Genomic DNA, 22,396 nt, shown 5'->3' with positions numbered 1-22,396 from the left:
GTGAGACTCTTGACTGTTTGTCCCGTGCAGGACCGACCAGGGTCCCTTGCCCCCATTGTTTAATGCTAGGACGTGTGGATATTTTGCATGAGTCTGAACGTCTATGTCCCACTCGGCGAGTTGTGGTGATTCGTTCAAAACGGCTTGTTGTTGTTCCTTTTGCTTCATCTCCACCACTGTGGATGATTTACCGTGGGTGTCCCACTGGTTGCTCTTGAATCTCACCCATTCCAGGTCCCATGTTTGTATCTGGTCCAGGGTGACAAGATGTTTAAAAAGGTGAAGATTGTTGCTCCGGTTCAGAATATCACGCTGTCCCGTACTGTGATATCACAGGGTAAGAACCACTTCATGGACATTTGTTAGGGAATCTGAGGTTGGAGCACCTTTTCCTGTTCCTGCTGCCTGCACTGCCGGGCTTTATGCAGAACTTGATTTTGATAGGTGGCTCGTGGTACTCTCTACTTGGGGCCCGATTCTCAATCCTTGGTTCTTCTCGAAGCCTATCTGCTTCTTAAAACTTGGCTGGGGTTGTGTTGGGTCATCCGGCTGTGGTGGTGTAATTGCTGTCATAGCTGTCAATTCCTTGGAGGTTGTATCTTCCTGTGCAGTGCTTGTTCCGACTGTTAATTCATTCCCTGAAGGTGGACTTGAATTTACGAGTGACTTTAAGCCCTTCGTAGTGGTATCGCTTGGTAAAATTGTCTGCACTTGTTGATCTCCATGCGACGGGACAGATGAGACTACCTTCATACCCCAGTTTTTAACTGAAATATTGGGTAAAACTGACTGGTTTTAGCAATGCCATGTGGGGAAGAGTGATCTGTCTCCCAAGCTGCGATTGTCTTCCCCTTACTTTTGTTTTTTTCAGTTGTTTCCTCAGCTTTTTTTTGCTCTCCTTGATAGGGGAGGATCAGATATCACCGTTGTGCTAGGAGTGGGTTCTTGCAAATCAGTTACCAGAGCCTCACTACACCTGCTTCCTCTCCTGTTGTCCTTTTGTGTGCTTTGAACTGCATTTGTCTCGTTAGTAGTGCTCTCCATCCTGTGTGCCAGATGGTAGTCCGTCTCCTCCTTTTTTGGGAGGCCTGACATCATACTAAGGGGGTAAAAGTTCCATAGCAAGAAAATAATGCAGTCAGCTCAACTCTGTTGAATTGGCTGCCAAAACAGCTTTCAACCTTGTTTTGCAGCTGATTTGACATTGCAGTTGCATTTAGGGAAAGCCCTGCTTTAATACACAGTGTGTCAACAAGGGCACCCTTGCACAGGTGAAGAGGTGGGGGAGGGGTGCTCTTTGCCTGTAACTAATCCCCTCTTACAGTGTTCCTCCAGGCGGTGTTTTATCTAGGTGCCTACTGGCTGCAAAGGTAAGCTGTACACTACCTCTGCTCCCGCTGTCCATGCGAGGGAAGCGGCTGGGTAATATGGACGTCCTCAATACGCACGCGTCAAGAACAGTGCTTTAAATGGGCCGGTACTCACCGGTACTGAGTATCGGCACTTCTCAGTTTAATCCCCCTGAGTACCGGAACTTATTTTTCGGGAAAGGGGAGTACCGGTACGCCCTGAAGTACGGGTACATGCAACAGATCGTGCTTGTTGAGGTGCCGCTCTGGCTGGCAACAGCCTGTGTATTTCTGCAGTGTTGGGTTCTCATCAGGCGCGCAAGCCCATTGGGATCAAAGGGCTTCAGACACCCCCTCCCCTGTCGTGTGGCAGCCCGGCTGAGACAGCTTCCAGGGAGCAATCACAGCCGCACCCGAGTACTTAACAGGTCTTTAAAAGACCAATTGCTTTTTAAGGAGGCTTTGTTGTTTCTCGCCCCTTCTTAGATCCCCTGCAGCTCCACTCTGCATAATGCTGGAAGAATCAGCCCAGTACCTGATCGCATTCTAGACAGAAGGCCTCGTCGATACACTTCGGCGGGCCACATGTTGGGATATTTAGGTACCACCTGAGGGGCTGCTCTTTGTGTTATTTTTCTGGTTTAAAGAGCAATGACGACTTCTGATGTGGGATGCTCGAGTGGGTGGGTGGGTGGGGGGAGAGCTGAGGGAATTGGGTAGGGCCCAAACCTGCTGGACACTTCACATGGGCCATGTCCATGACTATGGTTAATGTGCTAACATCCAAGAATGTATGTGGTCTCAAAGGATACCCAAAAAGATAGTGTTATCCTATCATAAACGGTATCAGGACTGCATAGTTATGTTGCTGGAAACGCACCTTTTGTAGACCGAGGTAGAGAAGCTAGGTCATTTGTAAGGTGCTACATACTCTAACCATAGGAGAGGGGTAAGGACGTGGTTGGTGCCTTGATAGGTGAAGGTACATGCAGACCCCATATGGCAGCAACAATTAGATGTTTGGAGACAGGAGACATCATTCCCAGAGAGACAAAGTGTTCTCATAATATCCGCCCATACACAGGGGATATAATCGTAGAGATTATGTGTTGGGGAAGACAAAAGATTTGGACTGGTATGCTTCCTCAGCCAACCTAAATAGATATTTGTCAGACCACGCACCTATAATCCCGACTCTCTACGCTGGGTGGATTAGACTGAAAATCTTGTTGTGAAAATTGTGAATGAATGTGCCGGACGGGTGGTGCTTTTCGCACATACATTAAGGGGTACTCTCTGCATTTTTTCTGTGCAAATGGGTATACCACAGTGACTAGAGCAGTGGAATATGAGGCTCATCAGGTTGCGCTGCAAAGAGAGGGCATGGCCTGAGTGGCTGGAGTACGAAGACAACTAGAACGAGAATTAACGGACCTAGAGAAGGAACAAGTGAGTCTGGGGAATCGCCCTACGGCGAGCCGGATGGGCCTAGGCAATTATTGAACACCGCCAGACGGGTGGTGGATGTAAAGGCAAGGCCGGACAAATACGTGCACACACACAGTACTGACAGAGGGTGACCGATCAGGATAACTGCTGGCATGGTTGGTGAACAGGGAGAAGCCCCATATGTGTAAACTATCCCTACAGGCATGGTATTAAGTCTGAGCACCAGCAGTATTTAGGAATGCAAAGTTTTAGACCACTATCCAGGACAATGCAAAAACAACAGGAATACTCAATAGAAGTGTTTTTGCATCATCATGTCTCGCCCCGCCTCTAACCCCTCCCACTAGCCACGCCCCTAGCTCAATTTGATGAGTACCTGCACTTATTTTTCCCCATTTAAAGCACTGGTCAAGAAGCACCTCCGTCCACAAGAAGCAGCTTACCCCACTGAGCCTCACCTCTGTTGCAAGGAGATCAAGGTCCCTGGTGCAGCAGTTCTGCGCTTCCTTCCACCACCTTCTACACAAACTATCCCATGGGTTTGGTGTCCATCGCCTCTTTACCCACTAATGAGGGATGCGGGGGTCGGGGTGGAGGTGTGGAGATCAATGCCCGCATCCTCCTACCCAGTGGTCGAAAAAGGCGGGATCGGAGGTCACGGCATGCCCCTACTTCTTTAATTGAATAGAATCTGTTCCCCTACTTTTTTTTTTATTTTAAACTCGCGTCTCAGGATGGCAGAAAAAGCCAAGGCTTATAGATGAGGCTTTGCGTTCGTGGCCGTTCAGGGATGGGCGGGTGGGCAGAGAAAGAAAAGGGCTCTTTTCCTTCTTGCCCAGAGAAGACAAGGAGAGTGTCCACTTCTGCTGGTACTCCCCTCTCTTTCTTCCTCTTATTCCCTCTCTTTCTATCTCTGTTTCGCTCCTCCTCACTTACTGAAAACCATGACTTCAAGAAACGGTTCTCTTCCTCACTTTCTTCCTTTCGTTTATTTTTTACCTTGTCAATGGATCCAAAAAAGAAAAATACTTTTGCTGGAAATGTCATCTGTTTATGACCTTTTCCTATTCTAAAATGCAGCCTCAGTAATAAACGGTTGAAAATATGAACAGTAAATAAATAACGAAATAAAACATGTCAGAGTGGTTGTAAAGCTGCCAGACTGCTTTTATTCACACGCAAACACATTAGCGCCACTTTACAGAGTTTGCCAGTGAAGCGCTACTTTTGTTTTCTTGTCTTTCTTTGAACAGCATTGTTTTCCCTTGGTGGGGAAGTGCACCATTCCTGGAGGTACTGCAATACCTGGTTGATGACTGATTAGAAGTGCGGGCCGAGTAAGAAAGATGCAGATAGCCGCAGGTGCGGTCTGTACAAGTAGAGGCTGGGTCAGAGTCGACCTAATTAGAAGGGCTGTAACAGCTTAATTAAGCTACTGGACGGCGTCCAGTGTATTTAGGAGGCTGAGAGGTTAATACCGCATAGCGGTCTCCAGGAAGGCCTATTTCAGATGTCTGCAGTGTATCTGGGACTGTAACCCAGTGAGCTGTGAGCCGTGTCCGCGGTCTCAAGTATCAAAGGAATCTGTGATTAGCCGTTTTTAGGCTTCGACCTGGCGAAAAGCTGCGCAAGCAGCGTTTCGCGCAAGGCGAAATCTTTTGAGAACAGATAGTTGGCCTAATCCTGCCCCTCTCTTCCATTGGCTAGCTCCATAAATGGAGGCTAGCCATTGGAAGAGAGATCTGTCCGTCATTCACGGAGCAGATTCGTGGGCGTTCCCGCGATTTTTACTCATCCCACCCCCTTGCGCTCGTCATGCGGCGGTGGGCGGTTGTTTTTTTTTTTTTTTTTTTCAAGCTTTGTTTTCGCCATTTTTAAATGTCGTTTTCAGGGGTGGGTTGCGCGATGTCCCGCTCTCCGTTCCCGCCCCCCTCCAGCTGTCCGTGTGCCCGTTCCTGCCCACCCTCCCGCTGTTCTTGTGCCCGTTCCCGCCCCCCCTCCCGCTGTCTGTTCCCGCCCCTCCCTCCCGCTGTCTGAGGGGTTGACGTAAACACTTACAGCCATCATTGGATCTCCATGAAGGAGTAAGGTTTCTCTTTTCTGTGGGGGTGTTCGTTGGGCATCTGCTTCCAGCACCCGCCCCCCCACCTCCCCGGTCCTCGACTTCTTCTCCCTGAAACGAATGTAGTTGGCCGGATCTCCCTGAAACTCACAGATGTCAGTGAAATAGATAGTTAAATAAAAAAAAACTCTGAAAACGCTAGAGAGACGCCAGCTATGGTCCGTGCATGATTCGGTGCGCTGTAGAAGGGGACGTCCCTAAACTCATTTTGTGAGTACACACCCCAACACCCCGCCAACCCGCACTTCACACGGCAAATCCCCCCCCCCCCCTCCAATTCAGTGAACTCCGGTTTCTAGTCTATAGGAGCAGACATGAACGTGTATTAAAAATAATACAAACGTCCGTAAAACTCGATGGCACAGAGCATCTTTTTGGGACTCCTCTGGAGAAGATGAGAGCAGAAACTTTGCAAGCTTCACTTGTAGATTGAACCGTGCCTTGAAGCTGGCCCTTTAAGAGGGGTGGGCAGGGTCCCCGGCGCTCCCAGCCCCGTTCAGAGGCATTTGCTTGGCTGTGATGAACCGCCAGAGCTGGGGGGACCACTGGACCAGCAGCAGCAGATGAGGTGAGCAAGTTCACGGTGCTGCTGGCCTGTTGGTCATCAGCCGCATGGGTAAGAATGGGCAAGGCGCCTTGAGGCGTCAGCCAGGAGGAGGGTGGCGGGCAGGGGTTGTTTTCCAGCAGAAGAGAGTAACGGGGTGCTGCTAGCCGTGGGCAGTGAACTCGGGGAGTGCTTCGATGCTGCTGCTCTGTTTGTCAACACAAGTGAGCGAAGGGCTGTAGGTGCAGTGGCAGCCGGCGGGGGTATGAACGCTGCAGTAGTAGTGAGGTCTTACTGTGGAGCGAGGGGCGGCGCGGCGCGGGCCAGGATACTTACGCAGCTGGTGACCAGCAGCGATGGTGCTGCTGAGATGTTAGACATCAGTCCAAAACGAACATGACGTGGAGCTAAGATCCATCAACGTGGCGATAAGCAGCGGCGAGTACAGCAGTATGGGCACAGGGGCGGCGCTGATACCCTCTCTCTGGGAGAGGCATAGTGCTGCTGAGCTGAGAGCCATCAAAAGTGAGCCATAGGCAGGGATCTGCTGAGGAGATAACACAGAAGGGAGACGGAGGAAGGGAGAATGCTGCTGTGCTGTTGACATAAACACTACAAATGCACAAACTACCCTGACCCCCCCAATCCCGCCTCGCACCCCTTCCCTTGTCCCAGCTCTAAGTGCTAAACTATCCGCCTCCCCGTTTCTCTCCGCGTCCAGGGAGGTCCGCCGACGAGACCAGGGGCACGAGCACATGAACACATCTGCACTGTACAGGGCTGCTGCTGGAGGTCACACGGCGCGTCGGCGGGTAAGCTGTGTGTAAATGCACATCACAGATGGGGTTTTGCTTATACAGCGCACATAACTGCTCCCCCTTTTTTCTCCAGAGGTTTTTGACCAGTTGCTTGTAAAATGTGTGCATGTATAATTTAATGTATGTCAGCATCTAGAGAAAATTTGTATAGCGCTACATATACCCGGCGGTGTCTAGGCACTTAATCAGCTTGCTTATTGCAGTGGATGTATGGTGAGCCATGTCTATGCTTGGGCTTGCATTGTTCATCCCTAATCATACCCCCGCTGTCCGTTCCCGCCCCCCCCGACCGCTGTCCGTTCCCGCCCCCCCGCCCCCCGAGGATATTGCACAAGGTCAAGCAGTAGCGATCCCCTGAGGCGGCTTGTGTCTTAGGAATGCCTCTAATGCTTCAATGCCTTGAGCATTGCCAGGACAAGCAGTAGTGATCCTCTAAAACGGCTTGCTGTCCTGTCTTCCCCCACCCCCCCACCCGCTGTCCGTGTGCCCGATACCCCCTCCCGCTGTCCGTGTGCCCGTTCCCACCCCCCCTCCCGCTGTGTGGGGGGGGGGCTCTGTGTGGGTGTGTGAGGGGGGCTCTGTGTGGGTGTGTGTGTGGGGGGCTCTGTGGGTGGGTGTGGGGGGGGCTCTGTGTGTGTGGGGGGGGCTCTGTGTGTGGGGGCTCTCTGTGGGTGTGTGTGTGTGTGGCATTTGCGAGAGATTAAGCTATTGGCATTGTAAATGACAATGCCATTTATTTATCTGTTTTCCAAACCAACACATAAATAAAAATGTTGTCATTTACAATGCAAATAGCTCTAACTTTTGCAAAGGTGAAACAGTTGCATTGTAAATGCTTGTTACAGCATGTCTTGCCTGTCGATTCCGACTGCAACTGCATATTTAAAAAACCCTATCCGGCTAGACAGCTGTAAAATATAGTACTGGTTGGGTCTGTATTTATTGTTTACTCACATTAACCGTTGTCTAGGTACCAATGTCTTTAGAAATAATTGATTACCCAATGTCCCTGACCAATTGTATTTGGGTTTCCCTTGTCTTTTATAACCTGTGTAGCTTGACTCCAATGGCACAGCGAGCAAGTGACCCACAAATGGGCATACCGGTACCAGGATGCGTGTTTCCGGTCCATGGAGGCCTGGGCTGATAGTTCGGGCTGGACTGCTTCCACGGGGAGCTGGGTCAAGACTGATTTGCATATGGCTGGGTTTAAACTGGGATGGCATGGGAATCAAAAAAACGATCAATTTAGGCCCAGATCTCTGTACTGGGGTGAATGCTTGACATTAGGCAGCATTCTCTCCATCAATTGTTCTTTTGGCATTTGTCTCCCTGAAACAGCAACCTATCAATAACGGATCTGATTTCCAGACTGTATGCAGACGCCAGTGGGGCTGGGGAAGACTGTCGCAATTAGGATACGCCTTGCACGTGACTAATATGGGTAGACCTCAGGCTGTAGGGAAACCTAGCACAATTCGATGATGTGTCCACCAGAAAATACATGTGTATAGTCTGCAGGCATCAAGTTAGAATTTTGGTGAGAATGTAAAGTGCTGCATATACGTAACTGTCTAAAACCCAAAGGTCACAGGTTCAGGTCCCACCAGAGCAGATGCCTGCCTTCTTCTCAACAAGGCTCCATGTGTCTAAGGACTTTGATGTGTTTATCACAGTTGGTATACTATCACTTGGACTGAACCCACACTTTAATGCGGGACAGCCGTACTTTAATTGGAAAAGTGCATGATGCATGAGCAACTCTGGCGAGCTGCAATGCTTCAAAAGGAATACGACCAGGACGTCAAAGCATAGATGGCTCATTGTTCATGGGAAGGAGTTCAGACGCTTCTTAACAGACCCGACATTCCTTGGAGCCGTCAATAATGCTAGTTATTGGCCCTTGCCTGTCTTACAGGCTTCTCAGCAGGCCTGACATTCTGTGGAGCCGTCAATAATGCTAGTTATTGGCCCTTGCCTGACTTACAGGTTTCTTAGCAGGCCTGACATTCTGTGGAACCTATCAACAATGGTAGTTATTGGTCCTCTCTTGATTTGAAAGCTTCTTGGCAGGCTTGAAATACTGTCGAGCCCATCAATAATGCTGGGGTTTGGCTTTTGCCTGACGTACACACCTGTGCACACGAAAGCCGCATGAGGAGGGTTCGGGACCACTTGTTTGCCTGATAAACTCCAAGCTCAGTACCTCTGTTACTGCCAGCATTCCCCCCAGTTCCTTTGTCCAACCAGTCACTGCCCGTCTTGCCACTGCCAGAGCTTGAAATGGGCAATGTTCAGAGACATTCTAGGGGGTCCGGTACCAGCAATTCATGCTGCTTTCTGTGGAACCTGGTTGACCCACTCAAGGTTCCGCTTTTGGAAAGTACAATTCCCACTTACAAAGTTATGGAAAGCTCACAACTTTGCAACTTCATGGTTTAGAGTTTCACACAACTTCCTCACTTTGGCAACTGCACACAACTTTACCAGTCGGGCAAATGTTGTGCAACAAAAAATGGTTTGGGCAGATTTGTTCTGCTAAACTGTTTATGCAACAAAATTATATCTCAAAAAGTAAGAATTGAAGGTATGCTATACAACAAAAATCTACTTTTTTGTGGCTTTTTTCACTTACGTTTATATAAACTTTGCCAACTTCAATAGGTTCATGTAGTTGGTAAAATAAAACAAGCATTTACAATGCAATAGGTCTCGCAGCATTAAAGTTTGAGTTATTGGCATTGTGTATGACAATGCCAATAGTTATAACTTTTGCAAATGTGACACCTATAGCATTTGTAATGCAATATGTGTTGTATTTTTGTGACTTAGATGTATTGATATTACAAATAACAATGGCTTTTAATTTTTTAAATAATTAATACTTGAATAAAAGTTATTGTAATTGAGTCGGTGGAAGGGTGACGTGGGTGGGGCAGCAAGTTGTAGTGGAGAGAAAGGAGGGTGAAGTTGGGAGAGAGGAAGGTGAGAGAGAAAAAAGGGTGAGGTGTGGAGAGTAGAAAAGACAAGAACAGAAGTGAAATATTAACATCTTTTGTGTAACTACAGATGCAGCTAATCTCAAAAATTGGTTGCTTGCAGCGCCAGAAAGCCTCTTTTCGAGTAGGTGAGATGGCCACTTAAACTGAGGTGTGGAAATGTGAGCGGCTGCCCCGCCCCCTACATAATCCCCCCCCCCCCCCTACATACTTCCCCCCCATCCACCCCCGGGATATATATGGTGATTACTAGGTGACAACAACAATAGCAAGTTAATTAGCATATATGACATTTTCTTTAGTGTTGTTCAGTCCGCAAGACTTGGTAACACACACACTCTCCCTCTCTCTCTCTCTCTCTCTCTCTCTCTCTCTCTCTCACTCTCACTCTCTCTCACACACACACACACACACACACACACTCACACATACAAACACACTTTTTTGTAGTTCAATTTTTCATTCACAGCATACAGCTAGAGGGCGTTGTTCATTGCTCAAGCTCTTGTCACATTCTCAGTTTAGCTTGCAAAACATGCAACCGATTGCAACCCCCCTTTACATAACTCATGTACCAACACTTCGACTGTTTAAATGTGTGATTTCCTGCATCTGATAATAAGAGTAACCCTTAATTAACCAAAAGGTCTAAAGTCACTAAAGGCGGAGGGTCAGTCTATGGTACCAAGAAGAGACCTCGCTGTAGTCTCTGACTACTTTCATCTTTCCTTCCTGACATAAGGCGGGGGGCTTCAAGAAGCATAAAGATATAAGAAATTCCAGGGAAGTACTTTTGCATATGAAGCAGTTGGGGGAACGTGTGGAAATGCTGGCTTTAATGTGTCGTTGCGTCTCTCTTAGATGTCACAAGACCTCGCAGTCGTGAAAGAAAGGGCCCTGTGACAAATGTTCTAGGGTGAAAGAGGAATTATTATTTTATGTTTACTTGGGTATAATGGGTGTCAGTGGGTTGTTATTGTATCGTCAGTGAGACAGACGACACGTTATATTTGATTGAAAGTTATCCATTTGCGAAAAATGAAAAACCTCCTACAAATATTGTAAAAACTAGGCGTCTTTCCACATGGTATTTCACAAGGCACTTGTGTGGGCTGCAAGTAAAACAGCGAGGTAAGGAGCGTGTATTAAACATAGCCATAGGGTGAGTGAAGTCTTCTGTGTGCAGATGCAAGACTACCCAGCAGCTCCCCCAACCCCCCCTTCAGGTCTGCACATCACCCTGGAATCCACCAGGCCCTCCTTCAGGTAACCCCAGACAGCTTCCCCTCCCTACTGTAAATGTTTGTGCAGTCAATCCTGCAACCCCGTGCCCGTCAGAGTGGCAAGCGAGGTGTTTGATCTCTCCTCACAGGCCTGGCACACTGTACATAATCCTGCTGTGTGCGGCCGGGGGAGGGGGGAATAACACCTTCAGGAGCCTTGATTAGAATGCGAGGCCCCCCTGACAAGTTAAGCCCACGCGCTCTGGGGTGAACTTGGCTTCAAAAGTTTGCTGAAAGCTGAAGAAATGTGGGCTCTCGCGCTGACACAGGCAAATAAACATTCCCGCCGTAGGAAGGTTTATCCAAAGAGAAAAAAACGGCCGCGCCAACGGGGGCAAAGTGCAATATATCGCATCGCCGTGGCAGCTAAGAGTAGCCACAAAAGACTATTTATTTTACTTACCGTAGTGATTGATGGAGTTTATGAGTCTCACCCCGACCTGGGCGTGATTGTTCATCATTAGCACGATATCAAAGAGCTCCTCGCTGTCCGGGTAGAGCTCGCGCAGCCTGATGTTCACCTCCTCCACGGCCGGCAGGTAGAAGGTACGAGGATGAGTAAATAAACAGGCAGCCATGCGGTACCCTCTGCACAGAGGGGAGAAAGGAACGCACCGACGGCTAGAACTGTAACTGTAACCATGATTTCTGTGGGAAATCTGCCAGCAGTAAAACAATTTGTGCCACACAAATGCCCGGCATTTTCGCGTCTTTCGTTTCTCTCGTTCTCTTAGCTACTGTGCTTGCCTTGACTTGCTGCTCAAGGGACATGTTTGTACAAGATAATTTTTTCTTTTTCAAACGACCAAGGTATTTCGCCTTGTCCCTGGACATGCCTGGAAGCGAATGTGAGCACAGAAAAGAACAAGCAAACTCACCGCCGCAGCCCGGATTCAACAGGAAGCCAGGCAACCTTTGTTGGGACGGGGACGGGGGCGGGGCCGGACACGCGACCGGAGCTTCCCAGGAGGCAGGCTGCAGTGGCTGGCGCATGGCTCCGGTGCATAGAGAGGAGAGCCCTGAGTGCAGCCGGCGTCCGCCCGGGAAGCCAAGGAGCGGAGTGCCTGTGTCCCTGTGCCCGTTTACGTCGGAGTGAGCAGCCCGGGACGAGTAGAAGTCCGGGTGAGTGGGGCTCCGTGCTTGCGTGTCTGTGTGTATGCAGGGGGTGCAGGGGGGGGGGGTGGGGGTGGGGTTGGGGGGCGGCAGTGTGTATGTGTGTGTGTGTGTGTGCGCCTGTGTGTGTGTGCGTGCATGCAGAGGGGTGGGGGCTGCCTGTGTCTGTGAGAGCCAGGGCTTTTTACCGCGCATGCGCAGCAATCAGGCGCGCTCCCGAGGTGAAATCCGACACTGGGAAAGCTCGTGACACTTTGGTGTCCACTCTCCCAAATACGGATAGCATTAGTTGGCGAGCTGACAGCATTCATGCTTCGCATGAATGCTAACGTCAGCTCGCCCTAAAAAAGGTCTTGAAGTTTACTGAAGTATTGTTGCCCAAGATGACACATCATTTTTCAATGTTTCAACGAATATCCCGATTGAACAGTTTAGTGCTCCTCATCAGAGCTTCAGTACTGTCAGTGGGAGAGTACAAGCACGTATCACTAGGCCGGTACTTGTAATGAGGCTTTTCTTGAACTTCCGAGCTGGAAATGTGTGTTTGGTGGAACATGAGCCATTCCTCAGCAGGACAGTTAAACTTTATTTGGACAGCGCCAGCACATATGATCAAGGCTAAGTTTGCAATGGGAAATATTTGGCAGTTCTCTGCAAAACCGTATCCACTTCTCGGAAAGACAGCACCTGCACTTCTCAGCAAGACTGCAGTTGTCCTAAAAGATGAATAAATGGTGCCCGTTGGGTCTGTCCCAGCCCCAAATAACTCTTCTGGATACGAATGTGCTGCATAATTAGATCTGTACCAGCAGACGTAAGTACACGGCGTCACCATGCTTCACTCGCGTGAGAGTTGACCTTTAGAGACAATATATTCATTTTTCAATACCTGTGTTTTTTGGCGGAAGAAGCGGGGTGTTAAATGTTACATGGGACTGTTTTGGAAAATAGAGATGTACTGTTCACATTCTGATCTCGGTAAACATTCTGGCTGGCTTACTATTTAGTTCCACACGCCTCCCCTCTTGAAACACAGACCAAGCAAAGGTCTAAAAAAGAATGCAGGGGTAAATGTGTCTACGTCTGCAGTGTGTAGGCGTCCTGTGGATGAACGCAGGAGTAAATGTGTCCGGGTCTGCAGTGTGTACGCTTTCAGTGGATGAACGCAGGGGTAAATGTGTCCGGGTCTGCAGTCTATAGGCACCCCGTGGATGAACGCAGGGCTAAATGTGTCCGGGTCTGCAGTGTGTCGGCGTCCTGTGGATGAACGCTGGCGTAAATGTTTCTGGGTCTGCAGTGTATAGGCACCTCGTGGATGAACGCAGGGGTAAATGTGTCCGGGTCTGCAGTGTGTAGGCGTCCTGTGGATGACGCAGGGATCAATGTGTCCGGGTCTGCAGCCTGTAGGCATCCCATGGATGAACGCAGGGGTAAATGTGTCCTGGTCTGCAGTGTGTACGCTTTCAGTGGATGAACGCAGGGGTAAATGTGTCCGGGTCTGCAGTGTGTACGCTTTCAGTGGATGAACGCAGGGGTAAATGTGTCCGGGTCTGCAGTGTGTACGCTTTCAGTGGATGAACGCAGGGGTAAATGTGTCCGGGTCTGCAGTGTGTACGCTTTCAGTGGATGAACGCAGGGGTAAATGTGTCCGGGTCTGCAGTGTGTACGCTTTCAGTGGATGAACGCAGGGGTAAATGTGTCCGGGTCTGCAGTGTGTACGCTTTCAGTGGATGAACGCAGGGGTAAATGTGTCCGGGTCTGCAGTGTGTAGGCGTCCTGTGGATGAACGCAGGGGTAAATGTGTCTAGGTCTGCAGCATGTAGGCGTCCTGTGGATGAACGCAGGGGTAAATGTGTCTAGGTCTGCAGTCTATAGGCACCCCGTGGATGAACGCAGGGGTAAATGTGTCCGGGTCTGCAGTGTGTCGGCGTCCTGTGGATGAACGCTGGGGTAAATGTGTCCGGGTCTGCAGCGTGTAGGCACCCCGTGGATGAACACAGGGGTAAATGTGTCCGGGTCTGCAGCGTGTAGGCACCCGATGGATGAACACAGGGGTAAATGTGTCCGGGTCTGCAGTGTGTACACTTTCAGTGGATGAACGCAGGGGTAAATGTGTCCGGGTCTGCAGCGTGTAGGCACCCCGTGGATGAACGCAGGGGTAAATGTGTCCTGGTCTGCAGTGTGTACGCTTTCAGTGGATGAACGCAGGGGTAAATGTGTCCGGGTCTGCAGCGTGTAGGCACCCCGTGGAAGAACGCAGGGGTAAATGTGTGTAGGTCTTCAGTGTGTAGACACCCCATGAATGCAGGCAGGGGTAAATGTGTCCGAGTCTGCAGTGTGTAGGCGTCCTGTGGATGAACGCAGGGGTAAATGTGTCCGGGTCTGCAGTGTGTAGGCGTCCTGTGGATGAACGCAGGGGTAAATGTGTCCGGGTCTGCAGCATGTAGGCACCCCATGGATGAACGCAGGGGTAAATGTGTCCTGGTCTGCAGTGTGTAGGCGTCCAGTGGATGAACGCAGGGGTAAATGTGTCCGGGTCTGCAGCGTGAAGGCACCCCGTGGAAGAACGCAGGGGTAAATGTGTGTAGGTCTTCAGTGTGTAGACACCCCATGAATGCAGGCAGGGGTAAATGTGTCCGAGTCTGCAGTGTGTAGGCGTCCTGTGGATGAACGCAGGGGTAAATGTGTCCTGGTCTGCAGTGTGTACGCTTTCAGTGGATGAACGCAGGGGTAAATGTGTCCGGGTCTGCAGTGTGTACGCTTTCAGTGGATGAACGCAGGGGTAAATGTGTCCGGGTCTGCAGTGTGTACGCTTTCAGTGGATGAACGCAGGGGTAAATGTGTCTAGGTCTGCAGTCTATAGGCACCCCGTGGATGAACGCAGGGGTAAATGTGTCCGGGTCTGCAGTGTGTCGGCGTCCTGTGGATGAACGCTGGGGTAAATGTGTCCGGGTCTGCAGCATGTAGGCACCCCATGGATGACACAGGGGTAAATGTGTCCGGGTCTGCAGTGTGTACGCTTTCAGTGGATGAACGCAGGGGTAAATGTGTCCGGGTCTGCAGCGTGTGGGCACCCCATGGATGAACGCAGGGGTAAATGTGTCCGGGTCTGCAGTGTGTACGCTTTCAGTGGATGAACGCAGGGGTAAATGTGTCCGGGTCTGCAGCGTGTAGGCACCCCGTGGAAGAACGCAGGGGTAAATGTGTGTAGGTCTTCAGTGTGTAGACACCCCATGAATGCAGGCAGGGGTAAATGTGTCCGAGTCTGCAGTGTGTAGGCGTCCTGTGGATGAACGCAGGGGTAAATGTGTCCTGGTCTGCAGTGTGTACGCTTTCAGTGGATAACCGCAGGGGTAAATGTGTCCGGGTCTGCAGTGTGTAGGCGTCCTGTGGATGAACGCAGGGGTAAATGTGTCCGGGTCTGCAGCGTGTAGGCACCCTGTGGAAGAACACTGGGGTAAACATGTGTAGGTATTCAGTGTGTAGGCACCCCGTGAATGCAGGCAGGAGTAAACATGTGTAGGTCTGCAGTGTATAGGCACCCCGTGCATGCAGGCAGGAGTAAATGTACCCATGTCTGCAGTGTGTAGGCACCGCATGAATGCAGGCAGGGGTGTAGCTATCCATTATGCAGTAGTTACAGTGGGGCCTAGAGGCAAGAGGGGGCCACTGAACCCTGAATATCAATGTATTTTACCACGGTAGCAACAGTCGGGGGCCTATTTGCCTTGCTCGCACTAGGGCCACTGTGGCTCCTTTGCTGCTCTACTGGTGCATGTGAGCCCGCCCAGCCATCCAACCGTGAACTGCAGGCAGGTTCAAGGGCGGGAAGCAGAAGGAAGTCGAGCCCTCCTGGGGGAGCGCTGCGCTGCTGCTTCTCACGCAGGGCTCCGCCCTGCCTGTGCTTGTGTGCGCTCCGTCTCTGTGCCCTGCCGTGTGCTTCTCTTCTGTGCTGTCTGTCGCTTCTTCTTTAGCTTCCAGCTTCGTGTTCTGCCTCACTGTCCTTGTACAAGAAGAGGAGAGCCCCTGTCTGTGTACCCCAGTGGGACAGTCAGGCGTGTGGTTTGGCAGACTGGCGACCTTGAGGGGCTGTTTGTGAAGGTCGAGGGTTGATGGTGCGGGCGTTGTGAGCTGGCGTGGAATGGTCTGCCCCGGACCCATGACTTCCATGTATCTGTAGGTACTCTTCCAAATCACCTCACTTGCTGCTTGTAGGTTACCCCTGAGTTGGCTGGGAATGCCCAGACGTGAGTCCCTTGCTCACTTTGCCACTGGATTCTAGATAGCCTGGCTGATGAGGGTTATGAACCCAAAACCGGTCCCGGGATGCTTGTTTCTGGTCCAGGGAAGACATGGTTTGGCAGTTTGGGCTGGACTGTTCCCATGGGGCACAGGGTCAGACTGATTTGCATATTGCCATGTCTGAACTGGGGTGGCCGAGTGAGCTAAAGAATGATGATGGATTAAACCCAGATCAGTTGACGGGGGGGTGAGTGCTTGCAATGTTCAACACTCCGTCCAACATCCCCTTTGTTTTTGCTAGATTACCAAGCTCACCTGATACACCTCAGTCATGCACAGCAGCACTCAAGGGTGGTCTGTTAGGAGCACCCTCGAGGGCTCTGCCATTGTACCTCAGTCAGGCCAAGCAGGACTTTAGATTACTGTGGTGCGGAAAGCCACCCACAGCTAAACCAGTGATGCTGATATACTGGCTCTGTGCAAAGCTCTGCAACCACCCTGCCCCTGCACCCACGCCCACGCCCACCTTAGTCCCCCTCAAGCTCTCGCAAATCATATTGTGCTGTTCTGCAGCATGATGTATGATTCTGCTACTGAGCTCTCACTTCACCTCAGTCTGACACTCGCCACGCCTACTTTTGTGGTAATGAAAGACGCAGCTGACATAGAAAACAGGAGTCCATGGTGACCACTGGCTCTAGTAATCCAGCCTACACTGTAAACTGTTCACATAGCTCGGTAGGTTAATGTGCCAATGGCAGAGAGATGCATGTGAACTGCACGTCACTGTCACAGTCTTGAAAAACAGCAGAGCAGGCTTTTGTGACAAATACAAGAAGCTTTGCAATGATCCAATTCGATCTGGTGCAATCCTGAAAAGCGCCTAAGGAATCTGCCCGAAGCACTTTGTGTGATCTCTGCCAATGCACCCCAATCAGGACCTAGAGACAGCCATGCTGTGTCAGTGCTAGATTATCACCCAGTTCTTCCAGAGCAATCCAGTCCTGACTGTAACCCCTCCAGAACACAGCCAGCGAAACCACCCACCCCGGTACCAGTGCAGCCAGGACCTGGTTAATCATAGCATATGCCTAGAACTGAGCTAATTTACAGATGTGCAAATACACCCTACTGTTAAACACTAATCCCCCCTCCCCCCGCGTCTGCAAAAGTGAAACTGCACTCGCCTGTGCCAGAGAGCCCTCACTCACTTGCTGCAGCTTCTGTCAACCGATATACATGTCTTTTCGCTATGAGAAGCTTGCCCAGGCTGAGCCAGCCCCAGTCCGTGCCACCTTGAATACGCGCTTCTTACATTCTCTGAAATGATTTGCTGTGTTAGACCTTAATCCTTCCTGGCGGGGGCTGTGTAATCTGTGTCTCTCTTGGATTTACAGGTTTCTGATCTCTGCCAGCTAGCCCGCCGCCGAGGGCCTGCCCTGGCTCTGTCTGTGCAGGACACACGGCCTCATCGGACACATCTGAAGCCTGGCATCGAGCGGCTCTGCACGGACACCCCTTGTGCTTCCGGCCCACGGTGACCTTGAGATGCCTCCAATTTGGTCATGAAGGACAAAGCCCAGGATTACAGCGCGATCCCGCAGAGCGGCAGCCAGAGGACATTGACAACACAAGAAGAGCTGGTTCACTGTGCGTGGCGCCTGCCTCGTGTCCACAGTTCATAGACAATCCTGCTCTGTCATTGATGTGTTTGTTTGATAAACTGTGAACCTGTACTTTCCTTCAGATTAATTTTGGACCAGCGACCTGGAGGGGCCAGGGCAGCAGCCTGTGACGGAGGCACCGCTGCCGTCACATTTATTTTTCGCCTTGCGGGTATTTGTGGAGCCTCAGTGGATTACTACCCAGCCATACTCGGAAATATTTAATGGAGTTCTGAAGGCCGGCGTGCCTGCTGTGACAGGGCTTGCTTAGTACCATGGGCGAAAGCCTTAAAAGTGGCTGCTGTGTTGAATGGGTCATGGATTCAGGAACTTTTGTAAATGGAAGTTTGGGAGTGGGACACGGGGGTCCAGGGCGAGGAATAGACGGATGTTTCTATCTCTCTCTCACTCTCTCTCACTCTCTCACTCTCTCTCACTCTCACTCTCTCACTCCCTCTCTCCCACTCCCTCTCCCTCTACCTTTCCCCCTCTCTCCCGAGCACTTACTTTACAGTGGTTTTCGTCATTGTCAGTTTCTTGCACTAACATGTGAATGGTCAGTTAGGCCTCTTTATTCTGCGCTTTACGTTTTCGCAGAACTCCGATTTTAAACTTGTAATTTAGGTCTTCGCTGTGCAAACAATTGCAATTCTTAGGCACTGCTGCTTACATGCAGGTCGCAGGTCCTTGTGCGGAACGTCGTTCGCTCTTTGCACGACACTTCTGATCTTTGCACCTCTGTCTCTGGGTGTCTAAACCTCGCTCTCGGAGGCTCCGTGCTGTCCGAGTGCGAAGCACAAGTACTCATTCATTTATACATATATCTCCGCTCTTTGTGCCGTCCTCTCGAGTTCTTTGCACGGCTCGTAGGTGTGCTTTCCACAGCCCTCGCCATGTCTCTGCGCTCCTACTTTGTTAGGGTAAATACAGTTTCTACAAGAAAGACCGCAGAGGAATAATATTTTTTATGGCTATTTCGAGTACTGCTCAAATTATTTGCCTTGTCGGATATACTTCTTGGGGTAGCATGCAGGGTCTGTCACGATTTGTATTTGTTTAAAACTCCGTTTCAATGAAATTTGAATAAAATTGTTGATGTGCCACAAGCAGGCCACTGGGTGGCGGTAGTGTCCTTTTCAAAAGTAAGCGAAAGTTTCTCCTGAAATAAGACATACAAACCTGTTCCTCGTCGATATCAAATCATGGCCGGACCTGCCCGTGAGGCCTGGTTAAAATGGAACTTTAAAGCTCAATCTGTCCGTCCCAGGGCACAAGTCCTAAAAAAAAAAGTGGTGGGGGGGGGGGACTAACTCAGTTAATCAGTATGCAAGTGGCAACGCAGCGTGTGTCAGCGCGGCGCGTGGCATCACAGCACGTGACACAGGGCCGGCTTTAGGGCAGCGTGACTGGTGCGGTCACACTGGGCGCTGACTGTTGGAGGGGGCGCTGGCATCATTGGGGGTGGGGGGGGGGTGATGAGTTTAGCAATAACTTGTGATTAAAGAGAAGAAGGGCACTTTTGCCCAGTGGTAGTGAAGGAATCCGAAATGGCAGTCATGGGGTGTGGGGGCGCCAAAAATAAATATCACACCAGGCGCCACCAGCACTAAAGCCAGCCTTGAGTGACATCACAGGAATTGGCATCACAAGAAGTGATATCAGAGCTTAAGCTGTCACATACATGTTCAGCAGGTGTATCATGAGTACATTTGAGCACATTTCGAGTATACTTGCAAACCCTCCTGATTTAGGCAGAAGATTCACTTTTTCTACGCTACACATAAAACAATGTTACCTTTTTCAGTGTTAAGCTTTCTATAGCCATAGTGCTTTAAAAGAAATTGTGATGTTTAAATTATTACAACGCCTCCTTAAGAGTAGTAAGCCTATATAAATGCTATTTATTTTGTGCAAATACTGGGAAAGATCAACACATCTGATGTTCTAACAGTGCATGCATATCTCCTAAACAGAGCCTGAACAAAGTGAAAAGCTGCCTCTCCTAAGTATGTGTGAAGTGCTAATAAGGTGTGAGCCTTTGTTTCCCCTCTGCTGCATTTGCAGGTGTGAGGCTCCTGACTGCTGCCAGCCAGGAAACTCCAACAAAAGGAGGCCTGATGACCCTGAGACTCTGCCTTTGTTAAGGGCCAGCAGGAGTCAGAAATAGGAGAGCCCCATCCCTGCCTGCACTTTGTTGTGATTGAAAGCAGACCACTACGTGCAGACGCTGCTGAATGTGTCCCGGTGTTTGGAAATTACATCGGGACGAATTGAGCATCTTTTTTAGTGAAGCCCAACTTCTTGGCAGGGTGTACGGTATCCATCCTGTGAAAGTAGTGGGGGGGACGCGGTCCACCCGCGTGGACCCCCGACTCGTGCCCCGGTCCGCCCTCTCGGTCAGCGACATCTTGAGCGCCGGGGAACGCCCAGCACACCGAGGATCGTGTCTGTCAAGGGAGGTCTGATCTGCCTTAACATTCAGATCTTGGGAATCCATACTTCTTGGGTTTATTAAGCTTTGCAATCTGGTTCAGCCGCGACATCTCGCGGCTCACCCTCTATCCTGGTGACTCGACGCTAGTAAAAGTTAATAACAAAAGCTTGCATACTTGAGGTCGGCGAGCCAACAAATTATAAAGGAGAACCGAGCCAGCCAGAGTCAAACTGAGGGTCTGCCTTGGCTCTTAGAGCCCGTGCACGATCCCAACCCTGAAAATGTTTGGTATGTAAATCATACAACAAAGCACGTAAGATATTGTGGTCTCTTCAAAATAAAATAAAAAGTGTATTTCTTTAACATGGAAGCTTCAATATGATATGTCACGATATAGCACTACACTGAGAAGTACTTATTAAAAGTGGGAGCTTTTAAATATGAGCTTTTGAACCTGAGCTTTTAAACATGAATTTAGACCCCCATTCCTGCCCTTGTCCCCACACTGGTGACAGTGCCATTTGTGAATAAACAGGCAGGACAGTTGTCATGGGAACACTGTATGTGACCCAGATGGTAATAAGCATTATAGTCGATTCAATCAAACACATTAGGCTTTTGTACAGCTAGTATTTTGAACTCCCTTATTTAAAAGTGCTTTCATATGTGATTGTTAAGAACAGGAAGATTTATCTATGGTTTCTAGTTTCACTTTGTGGAAATCGGCCAATAAATGAGTATGTATTTCTCTTCTTTTTATATTAATGCTTTGTTTTCACCTCTTTGTGCATTATTGTGCAGTTTGTATATAGCACAATCTCGACTGGAAGGTATTGAAGCGCTTTACATGAGCACCAGTTAAATTTCACAAGGTTGCATTCATTTTTTTCAGTTGCAGGAGATAAATGGATTTGCCTGGATTCACAGGATGTTGAGATGTCGCTATTCAAACCTGGTTCCCCAGTACCAAAGTCTGCAGTGCTGGCTGTGACACCACAAATCTGGGAAGAGTGAGGGTGGCAGGCACAAGCCACATGAAAACTTGGCATGTTATGGACTCGAGGATCTAACTTGACCTCGAGTTGAGACCGAGCCAGGCTTTAGGCTCGAGCCCGGCTCGAGCTTTCAGTGATTCACCCACCTCTATGGCACACTAGTCACTTATTCATTGCTCGACGGGATTACCTACTAGTTAATTGATAAATCTGGGTTGTAAATGTAAATGTAAATTGATACTTGTATAGCGCACTACTCACCCGTAAGGGTCTCAAGGCGCTTGTACGAATACCGCTGTGGAACCCATCCTGGCTTTCCCTGTGAGGTGTCCACTCCTGGGCACCCCCAAGGTGGAGGCCAGGCATCCTTAGCGTTGTGGGGGCCGTTGTGGAGATTAAGCAAGCTATTGCCCAGAGTTGCAGAGTGGGACTCCAGGTTGGCCTGAGGCACCAAGGCAAGAATTATCAGGTCTGTGGAATTTTTGAGCCCAAGACCCGCCGAGGCATTGAACCCTGGTCCCAGGCTAGACCTCTGCATCAGGGTCTGCCGCTCTAACCATTGAGCCACACTGGGGAAGAACCCTTTGAACTTGGTCCATCTGTATCGCTTGCCTTCGGTGCAAGCACTTAACTTTTCTCACAGTAAAATAAGCAACAATTTTCTCTGTATTTCCCCCATAGGAATTGGGGGCCATAGAGGGAAGGCAGATAGCTCACCTCTGCACATAAACCTTATGAGCATCCCTCAACTTTTTTCGTTCATAACTTTCAGAAATAAATGTCAACTCTCTATAAGAATAGAGAGCCATATATGAGCGTATGACAGTTTGAAGTACCTCCTGCCCTGCAAATAAGGATATTGCAAGTCTCCAAGGAGTTCTATGACCATATAGAGGAGCGAGGCCGAAGGCCGAGTTCCTTTATAAGATTATTGAACTCCAAAGTGACTTGCAATATCCTTATCATGTTTGGCGGGGGTACTTTATTTCTTAAAATACATTGGCACACCATCACCTTTCTCACAAACCACTTAAAACATTGGTGCATATCTCTTTCATATGAAAGAGAGAGCATGTTTGCAAATTTTAAGAATAAAAATAGAATATGTAGTTCAAAATTAAACACATTAAAAAAGCTCTTAGATATTTGTTGAAAAAAGATATTAGAAACTGTTTAATATGTTAGTTTTTTTAATAGAAGGTGCAGTGGCTCGGAATGTGTAGAAACATACAGAAAATTCAAACTTTTCTATAATTACCTAAGGAGTGCAAAAAAGAAACCTCTTCCATAAATATGGTAAATTCATTCATTGGTTCAGGCAGACTTTGTGTAATGGTTAAGGCATTGGCTTTGAGTCCCAGATTCGAAGACTAGTTACCCATAC

At 49.4% G+C, this 22,396-nt stretch overlaps 1 protein-coding gene across 5 annotated transcripts in view; it reads left to right on the top strand.

Moving 5' to 3' along the window:
- The window catches only part of SPECC1 (sperm antigen with calponin homology and coiled-coil domains 1), a 1,365,024-nt gene that overhangs the window by 594,976 nt on the left and 747,652 nt on the right, over positions 1 to 22,396 (top strand). For 3 of the 5 annotated variants that reach the window (XM_078679997.1, XM_078679995.1, XM_078679998.1), the window contains one exon: positions 17,317 to 18,690. The exons of the other annotated variants lie outside the window; for them this stretch is intronic. In XM_078679997.1, the coding sequence (XP_078536123.1) occupies positions 17,317 to 17,338 (22 nt within the window). In that variant the 3' untranslated portion in view covers positions 17,339 to 18,690. Of the gene's footprint in view, positions 1 to 17,316; positions 18,691 to 22,396 lie in introns of those variants that run through there. 5 annotated transcript variants of the gene reach the window in all.

Source organism: Lissotriton helveticus, chromosome 3_1 (genome assembly GCF_964261635.1).
Source record: "Lissotriton helveticus chromosome 3_1, aLisHel1.1, whole genome shotgun sequence".
Lineage (NCBI taxonomy): Eukaryota > Metazoa > Chordata > Amphibia > Caudata > Salamandridae > Lissotriton > Lissotriton helveticus.
The sequence above is the reverse complement of the archived record's forward strand: the minus strand, read 5'-3'. Positions and strand labels throughout refer to the sequence as shown.